The 16,207-nt window shown below is 35.9% G+C and overlaps 1 protein-coding gene across 1 annotated transcript in view; it reads right to left on the bottom strand.

Moving 5' to 3' along the window:
* usp40 (ubiquitin specific peptidase 40) overlaps positions 1–16,207 on the bottom strand; it is a 33,343-nt gene that overhangs the window by 2,615 nt on the left and 14,521 nt on the right. The window contains exons 13-30 of the mRNA XM_001921318.9: positions 16,032–16,116; positions 14,625–14,695; positions 12,970–13,322; positions 12,050–12,212; positions 10,928–10,988; positions 10,114–10,167; positions 9,946–10,034; positions 8,356–8,442; positions 8,237–8,273; positions 8,088–8,152; positions 6,626–6,700; positions 6,446–6,545; positions 6,241–6,320; positions 5,713–5,831; positions 3,796–3,861; positions 3,508–3,718; positions 3,324–3,419; positions 1,322–1,416 (exon numbers count right to left, since the gene is read on the bottom strand). Coding sequence (XP_001921353.3) covers positions 1,322–1,416; positions 3,324–3,419; positions 3,508–3,718; positions 3,796–3,861; positions 5,713–5,831; positions 6,241–6,320; positions 6,446–6,545; positions 6,626–6,700; positions 8,088–8,152; positions 8,237–8,273; positions 8,356–8,442; positions 9,946–10,034; positions 10,114–10,167; positions 10,928–10,988; positions 12,050–12,212; positions 12,970–13,322; positions 14,625–14,695; positions 16,032–16,116 — 1,907 coding nt within the window. The remainder of the gene's footprint in view (positions 1–1,321; positions 1,417–3,323; positions 3,420–3,507; positions 3,719–3,795; positions 3,862–5,712; positions 5,832–6,240; positions 6,321–6,445; positions 6,546–6,625; positions 6,701–8,087; positions 8,153–8,236; positions 8,274–8,355; positions 8,443–9,945; positions 10,035–10,113; positions 10,168–10,927; positions 10,989–12,049; positions 12,213–12,969; positions 13,323–14,624; positions 14,696–16,031; positions 16,117–16,207) is intronic.

The raw sequence follows: 16,207 nt of genomic DNA, 5'->3' as shown, positions 1-16,207 counted from the left end.
TCATTTTTAACGTGTTATAACGAACTTATTATAGTAAAAACATAAACAATCCCATTTATAACACAATTGAGTTCAATGTTGAATACACTAGTCGAGCTGCTCCTGCCTTTACCTTGATTTGCTCACCGATGTCTTGTGCATTGTCCTCTATCTGACATTATTTACATTTTAAAGTCAGATTTATTTACATCATTTAAATCAAACATTTAATTTTAATTAGCTTTATTTGTAGCTCCTCAATTAAACTAAGAAACAAAAGATTATGTTCAATTCGAAATGATGATCTCGGTCAAAGTGCCCAACCTAAACCTGGTTTATACTTCTCTGTCAAATGACCAGTGTAACCCATGGCACATGCAACGCGCGTAGCATTTAAACTTCTGCGCGCTGTCTCTGTTGGTCTGCAGTAGCACTTCCGAAACGCTAGTTGGCAGTGAGGTGTTTACGTTCCTGTGTCGAGTTTTTTCGCTGGTATTTTGTTTTTTTCTGAACGCTTCCTAAATGTACAAGTGGCTCAAACTCGCTCATTTTGAGGCAGGAACCGGCGGACGTGCAACAACTTTAACTATGAGGTAAACACAAAACAAAATTTTCCATCCGGAGCTCCTTCACAGGACTCCACACTTGTAAACAATCGCTCCATCTGGCTCACGCCGCTCGCACGGCTCTCTATCCCGGCCAGACTCGTCAGCGCTACCAGGCCGACCAATCACAGAGCTTGCACTACGCGTCTTTGCGACGTGTAGTTACATTTTTTGAGAGGTGCACATCAGTGACGCCGACGGCCACGGTGTAGGGCTATGCCTCAACGCGTAGGCTGCACCTAGCATACGCGTGCGCGTGCGTGCGCGCGTGCTTGACGCAGAAGTATAAATCAGCCATTCATTATTCTTCCTCTCTTTTCAGATGGGTTGGATGGGTTGTACTTTGGGCACCTCTGCTATAGAGGGTCAGAAAGCTCTCGGATTTCATCAGAAAAATATCTTACTTTGTACTACGAAAATGAACGGTTTGAAGGTCTCAAAACATTGAAACTGCATGAGGGTGAGTAAATAATAACAGAAGTTTTATTTTTATGTGAACAAACCCTTTAACAGAAATGAATTTAATTTAATTTTTGGATCAATTTGTTTCATCCCTGATAATAAATGTTTGAATGCCTTTATTTTAAAAAAATATCCTGATCCCAAACTTTTGAAAGGGAATGTGCATTGAAACAAAACAGCACATTTCAATCTTTTTTTTTTACATACAAATGTGATCAGCATAAGCTTATGACACTAATAAATAAGCTAGGAATGAAGCAAAATGAAAGAATCACCTCGTGTTTTGATTCGCTACCTCCTCCCTGAGTCTCAGCTGGCCAATCTCATCCTCCAGAGTGGTAAATTCTTTATTATTGTCTATTAGCAGATTCTAAAACACAATGCAGATTCACAGAAAAAATAATTAAAAATGACAATTATTTCTGAAGCCAAAGAATTCTCTCCAAAAAATGACTATCTTCAACAAGTATGGAAGACTTTTTTCGTAAGATGTGATAACCCCAGAATGGATAAATAAAATAATAAAATGGTCTTTTATTATGTGCATCTGCATCTCTGACTTATACAGAACTGTTTAATTAATCTAGATTATTTAAGGCACGTATAAGCAACTGTTAAATTACCAAAAAAAAAAAAAAAAAAAAAAAAAAAAACAGTAATCCCAAGTCATTTCTGTTAACTCATTACACCCATGACTAATTAATGGCAAATGGGAAGTAGTTTAAGTTTAAACGGAATCTAATTTGCCCCTTTTTACAAATTGTAAAATAAGTCTTGGATGTCTGTAGAGTGTGTATGTAAAGTTTCAGCTTAAAATACAGCACAAATAATGTTTTATAACTCCCCTTTTAGGCTTTGGTCCAAATTGTGCTGTTTTGGTGACTGTCGCTTTAAATTCAAATGAGATCGTGCTCCAAGCCCACTTTTCAAAAGAGGGTGGAGCTATAAATGTGTCAGTATAGCAGCAGATTCAAAACTCTAATGGGGCGTTCACAACAGACGCATTTTGCGCGAATAAATCACACTATTCGTGTGTAAATAGATGCGTGAACATTTCGAGTTTACTTACTTCATTTGTGGGTCAAATTCGCTTCACAATAGACACAGATCTGTCTGCCTGATGACTATAGTTTCATTGCTAAATAACTAACTTGGATTTTATTAAGAGTGTAGCTGTGCTCTATGTGCTTTAGGAAGGCTGAAAAACAGCGTAGACTTGTTCGGGGCCATGTCTGAGTCCACTAGATCCTTTCAGAGGTGCACCCAGCTAGCTTTGTGTTCATCAACTCCTCCAGAAACTATATGTGGATGATGGAAGCTTTTTGTGGTACTTCTGACTAAGCTGAGCTCAGTATGGTGAGCTATTGATCGGTGTCAGCAGAGGATTTCCCCTTGGGACACCAACAACAGGTGCTACATGGAACTCCCTGCCACGTTCACTCTGTTCTGTTAATAATATCTCAGAATTAAAATCTTTACTTAATACTCATTTGTTTTCTGAATGCTTCACTTCTGATCTGACAACTTTGTTTACTCCACCTGTACTCTGCTTATTTGTCTCTTAGGTCTTGTTTTGTATTTACAGTTTGTTATATTTGACTTCTTGTATGTTTGTGTACCTAATGTTTTCTCTACTTGTTTACTGTTTATTTCAATGCTGCTTGTACGATATCTTTTTGTTACATTTTTTGTAAAGTGTCCTTGAGCTCTGGTAAGGCGCTATATAAATACAATTTATCATTTATTATTATTATTACATCATAATCACACCCATCCTCGAGCAAGCTCCTGATTGGTTAACGTGGTAAAAGTTCAGATTTTAACTAAGCAATTCTCGCGTTAAGCGTGTTAAACGCTCAATTCAAGCCACCTCAATCGTGCGAATAGCACCACAGGGTGTCTACTTGTGTCTTTGCATTGACTTAACATGTAAATCACTGACGCTTGATGCTTCATCCTCAACTAATGTAAATGTTCCATAATGGCAAACGGCTGCTTCTCACTGAGGGCTGTCTATGCTAATGCGGGACAGATTGTCACTAATAGGCGGGGCTTTCCCTTTCTGATAACGTGCACAATGGGAGAATGCCAATAAAATTGCTTTTAACAAAGTGTGATTCAAAAAAACAGAATGAATTAATTTGTATTCTTAGAGAGTTGCTATATTCACACACTATTGTTTAAACCCCTTATAAAAGTGATTTTTGCACTTCCTTTAAGCTAGGCTCTAGTTTCTGGAGTAGCTTCTCCAATACTTAATACAAAAAATAAAAGCACCTTGACTCCAATAATATCTCCATCCTTCAGGTAGAAAGGAGCTGCCTGGAGACTCTCAGCTTTTCTCTTCTTCTTCCTTTTTGAGACCTGTTGAGTCTATAATTCATTCAGAAGTTATTATACAAGTATACATCACTCTAAGGCGAAAATACACTCAATTGATACATTCGCTCTCTCTTCTTACCCAGTTGGAGATGGGCATCCAGCTGTGTTTGTCAGGCAGGTGTTTAGCCAGCAGCAGGTTGTCAGGAGCAAGGCCGTAGTGGGCGGCCAGAGCAGCGTACAGGCCCTTAGGTGAACCGTCCCGCCCCGCGTCCCACAAAAACTCCTCAGAAGGATAATACGCCTTCTCTCCAGGCACCCCCATCTGAACCCTCAGCAATAAATCCTTCAGCCTGAAAAAGAATGATCGGTTTAAAACATTCATTCATTCGTGAATTTGATGAATCGTCTCATTATCTGAAGGTCTCACCCCAGGTCCTCTTCCTTCATCAGCCTCTGAATACACACTTCTGCCCCGTTCCCTAGCTTCAGCTTCCTGCAGGCAAAACACATTCATATAAATAGGTTTATTACCTTGAGGCGAATTCCTGATTCTACCCCTTCCACTTACCCCTAACCCCTCTGTTCATGTGAAGGGTGTCCCAATTCTCTTTTGTTAGGAGGCATAGGGGTAAGAGGAAAGGCTATATAACCCTTCAAACTGAGATTTTTTAGATTAGATTCGATTCAACCTTATTGCCATTACACATGTACAAGTACAAGGAAACGGAATGCAGTTTAGGTCTAAAGGCTGATTTATACTTCTGCATCGAGTGATCGGTATGACCCACAGCGCCTGCCTTGCGTGTAGTCGTGCATTTATACTTCTGCGTGCCGTTTGTGTTGCTCTGCAATAGCACATCTAAAACGCTAGCTGGCAGTAGGTTTTTATGTTCCTCTGTGTCGAGTTTCATTGCATGTTTTTTGTTTTTTTCTGAACGCTACATATAGCTAAAACTCGTTTGTTCAGGGGCTGGAAACTGTGGACGTGCAACAGCTTTAATCATAAAGGTAAACACAAAACAAATGTTTCCATCTGGAGCTCCTTCATGGAACTCGACACTTGTAAACACTCGCTCCATCGGGCTCGCGGCTCTCAGGACCGGCCACGCTCATTACCGGTACCAAGCCGACCAATCACAGAGTTTGTGCTACGCATCGTTGCGACGAGTAGTTAAATTTTTTAAAAGGTGCGCATCAGCGTCAGCCACGGCAAGGGCTATTGCGCGACTACTAAAACTATAAGTAATATTAACAGATGTACTTTAAGCATAATATACAAGTCGTATTAACTTGAATCAGATATTTAAAAATAGATAAACATGCTGCACAGGTTGCTATGCTTAATCAGGGATATGCAAATGGACATAATATACAGGTTGTCATTTGCTTTAAACATGAATTTCAGTATCACACAAAAAAATAAAGAGGTATTGACATTATTCTGTGAAGCGGAAGTGCACTCGTTTTTCGATTGTTCGATTTAGTCGCCTATGGGAGAAATGACTAAGAATAATAAACCGCAGAAAGCAGTCAAACTACTTGCTCTACAAACAAGTGGGTTCCTGAAAGCATAATAAGTATAATAATATAATATGAAAATACCAGTTTGCAACAGTTTCCATTTAAATGAATTGAAAATGCTCCGCTGAACTCGCAACATGAGTTTTTAAGGAAAGTATTTCTATCCCTAACCCTTCAAACTCTGTTTCAAGGGTCAAGGGAAGGCATACGTGGATTGGAAGGGGTATAAAATAGAATTGGAATTGAGCCCAAGTCTTTCATTTCTCCTGTAGGTTTTCACTGCCAATCATGTGGACAGTGAAATAACATGTTTTGTTGTTACAGTAATGAAAACACTGCATATTTTTTATACAGTAGATTTCAGTAAAAAAAAAATGAAGTGATTTCAGAAAACTCAATTATAGTTGAGAAGTGACAATTTTATTTATAGCTTTATAGTAAAAAAGGTGAATTCAGGATATATCTGAAAGTGAAGGGTGAGTAAAAGGTGATGTAAATTTGTTAATGGCTATGTTCGTAGATAAAACAATTCAATTTGATCATGCATATGACAATTTCAATAAAATATTTTCAGCAATTTACCAATCTTGGTTTAAAATACTAAACATATCAAATTAACACATACTATGCATATCATAAATAGTTAATAAAATAAAAAAACATGAAGAATGTGAAACTTTAGCAAGGATTTAATATATCCTGTGTTTACACCTTAAGGTTAAATTAAAGGGTAAAGGTAATGTTAACCTTTTATCCCAGAAACTGTACCGTTTAATGAAACAACAGACTCATGCAAAACAGAAGAAAATGTAAAGGTATAAACCTGAGTGTCATCTGGTTTCCTCTGAGTATCCTGGCCAGTTTCTTGCCCTCCAGCAGCCACACACGCATAAACGCGGGACTGGGCACACACACATCCTGAAGAGCTGGCAGAGTCATCACCTACCAGAAACACATCCATGTTCTCTTAGGATTGTGGGATTTGCTGTGTTTAAACTGTTATGTCATATGTTATTCTGATTTGATATGCTGCATTTTAATTGCAGTCTTTATATTTCATTACAGATCATTTGTCTTCTGCTATTAAAAGTCTCAAACTGATGTCAAAAATGTCACAAAAAAAAACAGTAATGTAATTTAAAACCACACACACGCATGCACAGAGAAATAGAGACATTCATCTAGTCCTTGTCACATAATCCTTCAGAAATCATATATAATATCATATATTTTGGTATATATTGCATCACCAAAAATGCTATGTCCATGTGTTGTGCGAAACGCTGTTATAGTGATTATTGTGACAGGGATACACAACCCTATTAATAATGCTGTGATTAGCAATGCCAACCTGAGTTTTAAAGTCATCAAGTGAAGCCTCCTCTGATATCTCCACATAACCCATGAATCTCATCTCTGATCCGGAGCACTCTGAAAACGCAGAACACAAACATAAAAAAGCACAAACTCTCTCAAATGCCCAAAATCTTTCAGCCCACTGACAGAAACAACAATAATCTCAGTTGATGTACAGAAAAATGAGCAAAAAGTCAAACCTGTGGCGAGTCCCTCAGCGTTTTGAGGCTTAGAGTGATTCAGCTCTGGACAGCTGTCGATCATGTCCATGTACATCCTCACAGACAGCTTGAGGAAACCCTGAAGTTTAGATAATAGAGAAAGGGCTTTGAAAAGTTTCTTTTCATCTTAAATGAAAACTTTCTGAACTGCAAATGCACCTTCGGAGGCAGACGGCCCTCAATCAGCACCAGTGTGTCCCCATAAATGACTTTTGCCTCCTTTAGAGATGCATTCTAGGGGAAAATAAGTAGACAAGAGTCATTTTTGTAAATCTTTCGGAAATTAATAAAAGATAGAAGATAAGTGTTGAGAATTTTTTTTGTGTGTGTGATTGTATTGTGCATAGAGTAAAATAGCATTAAAAAGCATCCATTTGTTCATTTTGTTAAATATTTTTGCAATTGCTATTTATTTCAACATATTTATACACAGCAATTTACTCCTGTGATTTTTCAGGATCAAATAATCCTTCAGACATCATTTTAATAATCTGATTTGATGCTCAAACAAGATTTTTATTATTATAAATGTTAGGGTAAATAGGACCTTTATTAAACACACACACAAATACACAAAATTAATAAACAGCGATCCATTACATTAAAGTGACAGTATTGCGAGATTTATAATGTTGCAAAATATTATTATTTTAAAAGATTACTACTTTGAAATTTTTATTCATCCAAAAAATAAAATAAAATCCACAAAGATTTTAAGCTATAAAAACTGCTTCCAACATTAAGGATACTAAAAACGATCAACAATGCAGCACAAATTAGAGTTAATTGATACTAAAATATATAATTTCTGAAGGATCATGTGACACTGAAGACTGAACTAATGGCTGCAGAAAATTCTGCTTTGCCATGACAATAAAAAACTACATTTACATTTGAATATACAGATATATACATAGAAACAGAGTGTTAATAGTAATAATACTTCACAATAGGGCTGCACAATAATTCATTTCAGCATTGATATCGCAATGTGTATATCCACACAAATCAAATCGCAGGATCTGCAATGTCAAGTTATAATATCAAGCCACCACAGCAAAGAACATGCGATTGTTAGATGATCACAAAAGTTTAACCCTAATAGAGTGAAAGACTTTCATTTGGATGTGTTTTATAAATGCGGTGCAAGGTTTCATGTGAATTTAAACTAAGTTATTAAGTTCAAAGTGTTAACAAAGACTAATTGTATTTATTTAAACAATAAAACTCTACAGTGCTATTTTATTTATTTTCAATGTTATTAAAAATTTCATTTATATCTTTATTCAATTGTTTTCAGCGGTACTTGTAATTTGTTTACTGTATTTCTTTGCAGAAGTTATTTTACAAAATAATCCTGAAATCAATAAATCTTTCCAAATAGAGTTAATACATCATCTTTTGATATTGTATTCATAATGCAAACAAACAAAATATCACAATGTTATTTTTTTTTCCAATATCGTGAAGCCCAATTTCACAATATTACACTTTCTCAGGTGTAGTGAGAAGAGACTTCAAAAGACACTGACTTAATTATTACAAACTACTGATGTCCAGTGTATAACAGTAAACTCATCCTGTACACTATTTACTATTGTATTATATTACAATCTCTCACCTCATCCATAAGTGGTTCTCCAATCTCCTCACACCAGTCTACTCTCCTCAAGTGCCACGATTCACCTTTAGAAAGAAACACATTTTATGAATAAATCTGAGACTGCAAAGTTAAATGTGCCATTAAAATCAAGCATTTTATAATATTACCTTCCAGTCTAGTCATCTCCAACATCTTCTTAAGGCACTGGAACAACAGAACTCACAACTTTTAACATCTTACTTTAATATTAGCTGTACAATTTCTCCTAAATGACCAGAGAGCTTACCTCTTTGACGGTTAGAGACTCCTCTACAATGATCTCCAGCTCCTGGCCTACAGAGGGCACTAGACCAACACTGAAGTACAAGAACAACTGCATGGAGAAAAGTCAGAAGGCACATTAAAGGGATTATCTACTGAATTTACTACTTGTTCCACAGCTGTTTGACTTTGCATCTGTTCTGCTGCAGCTACACAAAGGAAGATATGCTGAAGGATGTTGGAAAACAACAGCCATTGACTTCCATAGTATTTTTTGATCCAACTACAGATGTCAGTTTCTTCTTTTTTCCAACATTCTTCAGCATATCTTGTTTTGTGTTCAACACAAGAAAGTCATACAAGTTTAAAACGATTTGAGTGTAGGTAAATGGTGAGGAAATGTTCCTTTTTGCATGAACTCTCCCCTTAAAATGTGTAAGTAAGCTTAAAGAGATGTCAACTTTAATAATATAGCACTATTAAATACAATCAAGAATTTACCAATGTGCAGAACAATTAAAAAATAAATAAATAAATAAAATCACAAAGACAATACAAAACAAGTCTATACAATTATACATTCTCCAAAAAAAAAAAAAAAAATATGACAGATCTGCACGATTTACATAAATGACCTATTTTAAGGTGTACATGGCAACTTTCTCCAAAAGTTTGCACCCCTGATTAAAAAAAATTAAATAAATAGCCAAATACAGGGTTTCCAAACTTCTTGAAAGTACTTGCATTTCAGACATATGGATTCAAGTACTTCAAAATAAACACAGGTCCTTGAAATTTATGGTTTTATTTCAACAGTTGAATTTAGTTGTCAAAAACAGAATGACAAAACTGAGATAAAAGTTTAAAATCTTTTATTTAAATCTTGTACAATAACACTGGCAAATAATGCACATTTACCTATATTTCTGAAAGCGCATTTGAATATCAACAGAGTTGAATTTAGCAAATTTGATTAAAGTTCTTTAAACATGACTTAAATGGAAATTTGAACATGCCATAAAACAAAAAATGTTTAATGTAAATTTTTAAGTGTAAGTGAAATGTTATGTACATCAAGGACTTTCATGGAGCTAGATATGCTGTAGTATGAATTGCAGAGATGCTTGATTTAAAATGAATGGTGCTTTAAAAAGTCCTTGAATCTGCTGTTCGTGAAAGCGTGGGAACTCTGAAAATGTGTTTTACTTTCGCTAAAAGTCAAATCTGAAAAAAAAAAACAGGATTTGACCACTGAATAGATCTTATTAGCAAATATCAGACTGTCAAAGATGATTTTTCACCCAAGACTTTAGAGAAGAGGTTAATTTACCAAGATTTACTAGAGGTGTACTATCCTATGGACCAAACACAGTTATTTATTAATTATTAATAGACCATTACAAGTATTTACGGTCTTTAAAATCTGGAAAATTGAAAGACAACCAGGCTTAATTTCATAAAGAGTTAATTTTATTAAAAAAGCGTTCTGTGGTCATTAAAAGCCAGCAGAATGTGATTTACTGTAAGAGGGATTGTGGAGAACAAACACTGAGTGGGGTTTTCATTTTAACAGCAGAGAAATTTGAGTGTCAAAATTCTGAATGCATGTTCACACCTGTGTTGCTGTTGGCACTGGTCCAGGGCACAGGTAGAGTGAGGTCATCAACCTGATCCCAGCATCCCGAACACTCAGATGCTCATGCACTAAAACACACACAAACTAGTTAATCACTTACAACTTACACATTAGCAGTGATGCTTATGATTGTTTATTGAAAAGTACCTGGAGGTAAAAGTTTTCCAGTTCGATCCATTTGCCTCAGACAGCACTCGACCCCTAACAAGACAATTAAAGACAGGATAAGCAATCAGCTGATATACGCTTTTCATTTTTATTTTTATTACTTAAAATTTTAATTCTATCATCCTTTCCCCTCCCTCCACTTGCTACATACCTGTTCACATTTTTTCTTCTTCTGCAGAACATAAAAGAAGATCATTTGAGGAATGTTGAAAACTGGTAGCCGTTGAATTCCATAGAATTAGTTTTCTTTCTATGGATGTCAATTGTTATCAGCTTCCAACATTATTCAAAATATCTTCTTCTGAGTTCAACAACAAAAAAGATAAACTAATAAAGGTTTGGAACCAATTTAGAGTAAGTAAATGGTGAGTCTGTTTACAGTTTTGTTTTTTTTCTCTTTGGCATATTATTGCTAGAAGCTTTTTGACAACACTTCCATCATAAGACAAATTTGGAAAACGGTGCATAAAAATATATGATATAGTTTAGTTTTATATTATTGCTAACAATGGCAAATACTGTATTTTTCAAATATTAAAAAAATGCATTTATATTGTTTATTTATATTTTAAATTTACTTTTTATTTATTTGTTATTTTCCTTCGATAAATTAAACACCACATCATATCTGTATCAGCTAAATATTAGCCATCGGCCACAGTGCTCTTCATGTTATTTAGGAATGAGAAAAATAATAATATTATATGTCATAGATACTGGAGTACCTTCCTCGTTAATAGGCATTATTGAATATGAATAGATATTGTTGGGAAATATTATTAAGTTTGATTACCACCAAGTTCATCCTGAAGGCAAAGTTCCTCAATAGCTTTTTGCTTTACCACTGCCAGCAGCTTAAAAAAAAAAAAGAGAGACACAAACGCACAAACACACACACACAGCAAAATCAGTACAAATGTACAACATCTGTGTAACACAGAATGATTTTGATATCTAAAAATTAAAATAAAGATGGAATAAAAAGAATTGGGTACACTAAATTGTACATACAGTTGAAGTCAGAATTATTAACCCCCCTGAATTATTAGACCGCTTGTTTATTTTTTTCCCCCAATTTCTGTTTAATGGAGAGAAGATTTCTTTTAACACATTTCTAAACATAATAGTTTTAATAACTCATCTTTAATAACCGATTCATTTTTGTCTTTTTCATGATGACAGTAAATAATATTTAACTAGATATTTTTCAAGACACTTCTAAACAGTGACATTTAAATGCTTAACTAGGTTAATTAGGTTAACTAGGCAGGTTAGGGTAATTAGGCAAGTTATTGTATAACGATGATTTGTTCTGTAGACTATCAAGAAAAAATACAGCTTAAAGGGGCTAATAATTTTGTCCCTAAAATGGTGTTTTAAAAAATTAAAACCTGCTTTTATTCTAACCGAAATAAAACAAATGAGACTTTCTCCAAAAGAAAAAATATTATTAGGCATACTGTGAAAATTTCCTTGCTCTGTTAAACATCATTTCGCAAATATTTAAAAAAAAGAATAAAAAAATTTAAAAGGGGGCTAATATTTCTGACTTTAACTGTAGTGTATGAGTGTGAATGGATGTTTCCCAGAGATGGGTTGCAGCTGGAAGGGCATCTGCTGCGTAAAACATATGTTCAATTCGCTGTGGCGACCCCAGTTTAACAAAGGGACTAGGCCGACAAGAAAATTAATGAATAAACGAATGAATGGAATAAAAAATAGAGGTAATAAACTGAAGAAAACTAATGTACTAAAATGACAATAAAACAAAAGCAAAATAATAACAAAAATGAAACAAGATTATTAAAATAAAGTAAAATTTTTATTGAAAATAATAATAAAAAATAGTTTGAAATACTAAATTAGTCCATCAGTGATACTAATATACTCTTTATACACTTGTTTTCAATCCCACCATGTTCCCTGAAGCTGAGACTTTACTCCTCTTCTTCCCCTGCTCCTCTTCCTCCTCCTCCTGTTCCTCCTTCAATCCACTCTGTGGGCAAAACTCCACTTGCAACCAGCGGCAGTCTGAAGGTGTCGTCACTGTAACTACATCCCCACTGAGGCTGAAGATACTGTGAAAAAAAAAACATGACATTTTAATTCTGCCTTTTTTTCTTCAGTGTTACGTTGTATTTTATACTCAAATGGAAAACAGAATAGAGGGCAGGGTTAGTGCTCCTCCTCCTAAATTTTCTCACAGTAAACTAAGGTGCCGTTTACACTAGTTTGCTTTGTTTTTAAAATGGCATATTAAAATAAAAACCCTCCTTTGTCCAGACTAGTGTTTTAATTGTATTTGAGATCTCTCCGTCCACCCTATACAGCCTAAAAAGCATGATACAAGCATTCATGTTCATTGGGCATGTGCAAATTCCCTAGTTTAGTATAACAAAGTGAGTAACTGATGACAGAATTTTTGATAAATCAAGCATTACTTACTCCCTTAGCCGTTAATATCGAAGTTGATATTTAGCCGCACCATGTTGGCGTTTCGTAACATCTAATTTTTACGAGGTGGGTCATTAGCCCAATGCTCAACCCCTAACCTGGAGGACAAGGACATACCCAGATACACTACAGACAATTTTAGCTTACCCAATTCACCTATAGCGCATGTCTTTGGACTGGGGAAAACCGGAGAAAACTCATGCGAACACGGGGAGAACATGCAACTTTCACACAGAAATGCCTACTGACCTAGCAAGGGCTCGAACCAGCAATCTTCTTGCTATGAGGCGAGAGTGCTACCCACTGTACCACCAAGAATTACTTAAATAGCTAAAAGTAAAGCAATTAATGTTTTGTTTAAGTCATCAAATATTCTCTCACCTGCTGTCCAGCTCCTCTGGCTGTAACAGCAGTAGAGCGTCTCCGTCCTTCAGAAACAGCTCTCTCAGCGTCCTCTGCATGTCCTGAGGTGGGAAAACCCTCCATCCGCTAGCTCCGCCTCCACTGGCCCCTGGACGGCTCTGCTCCTGACACAGAAGGGCATCCTGGGGCCCTAAAGCCTCGAGCACTGTGCCTAAAGTAGCTCCACCAGCAAAACCCTTCATGAAACGCACCAGTCCAGATCCATCAGTGTCTGAAACCTCACTACAGCCCAGCTCCTCTACAGACGGTCGAAGCACAGTCAGCAGAACAGGCTCCCACTCCACACCGGTTTGCACCACCACACCACTGACCTGAAAGAAAGAGAGAGAGAAAGAAAGAAAGAAAGAGAAGAGAGAGAGAGAGAGAGAGAGAGAGAGAGAGAGAGAGAGAGAGAGAGAGAGAGAGAGAGAGAGAGAGAGAGAGAGTATCATCATTTTGGCACTTTAGTTTCTTTTTTCTTTTTTTTTAACCAATGGAGTGCCAATTTCAAGGCTGGTTATTGTCCTGACTCAGAACATGAAATACAAATACAAAACTAAGTTTACTTTATTAAAACTTGGGACTTTAAATCAACAGTTAGACTTTAATGGTGTAAATACATAAATTAACACATGACTTGTGTGGTTCTTGTAACTTGAAATTTTTTAAAGTAGGCCTTCCTACTATTTTTGAGCAGATTTTATTCTGGTTCATCAAGTTTGATTTTAATCTAACAGACAGACTCGTGTACCATACAGAATTTCAATACCGTAGGACAGGGATTCCCAAACTTTTTTATTCCGGGACCCACCTAGGCAAGTAATTCAATCTGAAGACTAACCATAATATTTTAATATGGAAAAATGGGTAAAAAAAATGTATCCACTCAAAGCAGTCAAAAATATATGGTGTGTGGTTTTTTTGGATTTTGCGATTTGATATGCACAAAATGAGGCTCGAAGTGCTTTTTGTGGGATGCTGGCTGTAACTGTGATCATTTTTTTTTGTTGAAAAAGATACTCTTCTTTTTTTTTGGAAGAGAATATCATCAACCTTTGATCAAGCCCCTTGATTATGATCAAGCCCCGTGATTATGATCAAGCCCCGTCACATTGCAGTAAATTCCACTGCTAGTGTATATTGTCAAAAGAAACTAAATAGCTTTTTGTTCAACTACTACAAGCTGGAAAAATATAAAATATTATCTACTGTCATCATGGCAAAGATAAAATAAATCAGTGATTAGAAATAAGTTTTTAAAACTATTATGCTTAGAAATGTGCTGAAACAATCTTCCCTCCATTAAACAGAAATTGGGGAAAAATAAACAGGGGCGCTAATAATTCAGGGGGGCTAATGATTCTGACTTCAACTGTATTTAGTTTTATGTGCCTTTCCAGAGACTATACGACTAATTGGTCACCAATATTAGTACTTATAGATAATATGATGTTTCCCTTTTTTTCCCTTCTGTTGGCTTATTTTTAAGGATAACTATAATTTCTACAACCCATTGCACATTTTTTTGTAAAACTTGCCTTTGACTATGTCTTTAAACACATTGTATAATCAATTTGATAACCTTAAATAAACATGTTCCAAAAAAAATCGTTTAAAAAATCCATATGACCCACCTCTCTTCCATTCCACACAAAGAGATCAGAACCGTTACGCACTCCTGCGCTATACAAAGACATCTGGTCATCTGAAACAATACAAAACACATCAATTATAATTCGGAATCTTTAATCAGGTCAACTACTCTTTACAGTAAACTAGAAAGCAAAGATTCAGTAAACCATTACTTTTGTGTTTTCCATTCATAAAAATGTCAATTTTCAGACAGGCCTTTTTAAAATGAAAGTTTGAAATGGCTTGAAACGGTTTAATTTATTTGTATTGTATATACCTAAATTGTTATAGCTTTTATTTGTTTTATATTGGTTTATTTATTTAATGTGATTATATGATATCCGATATTTGTAATTTTTTAAAATTATTTCAATAAAGCTTAGGCTATTTTATCTAGATTTGCCTACATTGTTTGTCTTTCTGTTGTATTTATATTTTGTATTATCTCCAAAATAAAGAAAGAAAAAAACCCAGACACTTGAGGCATCAACAGAGCTGTCAAACGAGCACTCTTTCGAATGGTCTCTCTCTCTCTCTCTCTCTCTCTCTCTCTCTCTCTCTCTCTCTCTCTCACACACACACACACACACACACACACACACACACACACACACACACACACACACACACACACACACACACACACACACACACACACACACACACACTTAAATGCGCATGTTTCATGCACAAACACACAGTTTAAACTTGACAATAACTCCCGACAACTGTTACTGGCTGCTGTGTCTTTAATATGGTGTAAAGACTATTATGCGATATTGAAACATCGAGGATGCATCAAAGAAATATTGCTTATAAAATTAAAACTACTTTATTATTTTATGCAGCACCCTTACATTTAAAAAGGAAACATAAGGGCGATCATAAGCAAAAAGACCCCTATCCTAAAAGGTGTTTTATGGAATGGCCTATTTTAAACTGACCAGCTATATGTCTTTCTTTCCCTTATTTATTTATTTATTGGCGCATGTACTCCTGTGCGATCGGAAAACTAGTGTAATGGCGGCATGCCATCTTTATCAGACTTGTTCAAACTCCGCCTTTCTTTCCACTCTGCCCTGACTGGCCCTCTTTGACCCAAGGTATTTGGCAGGACGAAAAAGGCCGGCCGCTGGTCCTGACAATTCAGAGCAGACAATTCGCACTTGGGCAGTGTTTATTTAAGAGCACTCAAAAAGTTTTGCACATGAGCAGCGGAAACTTTAGAGCGTGCGCGAGAAGGTTTGTGGACAAATAGAGAAAATCAGCATGCCAGCAAAGAGATTTGTCATTGAAATAATGCCGTACATTCTCTCCTGCATAAAAATGTTATTGTCACTCCTGAAACATTACAGTGTGCTTTACAAAATACGCTACTGCCAATGTGCGCATAGGTGAGGTGTGTTCACCTGTCAGAGTATCATACAAATGTAACCCAGCCGGCACATTCTTAGCCAAAGTCAACGCCATGTCTCCTTCCCAAAGATCCTGCATCTACAAACCAAAGCAAAAAAGTCAAGGAAATCTCACTATATTCAGTCAGATCATATTTAAATGATGAATTCATTTACATTAAGGATTTGGC

This window comes from Danio rerio, chromosome 6, assembly GCF_049306965.1.
Source record: "Danio rerio strain Tuebingen ecotype United States chromosome 6, GRCz12tu, whole genome shotgun sequence".
In the NCBI taxonomy this organism is placed as follows: Eukaryota; Metazoa; Chordata; class Actinopteri; order Cypriniformes; family Danionidae; genus Danio; species Danio rerio.
This window is presented reverse-complemented; position numbering and strand designations above follow the sequence as displayed.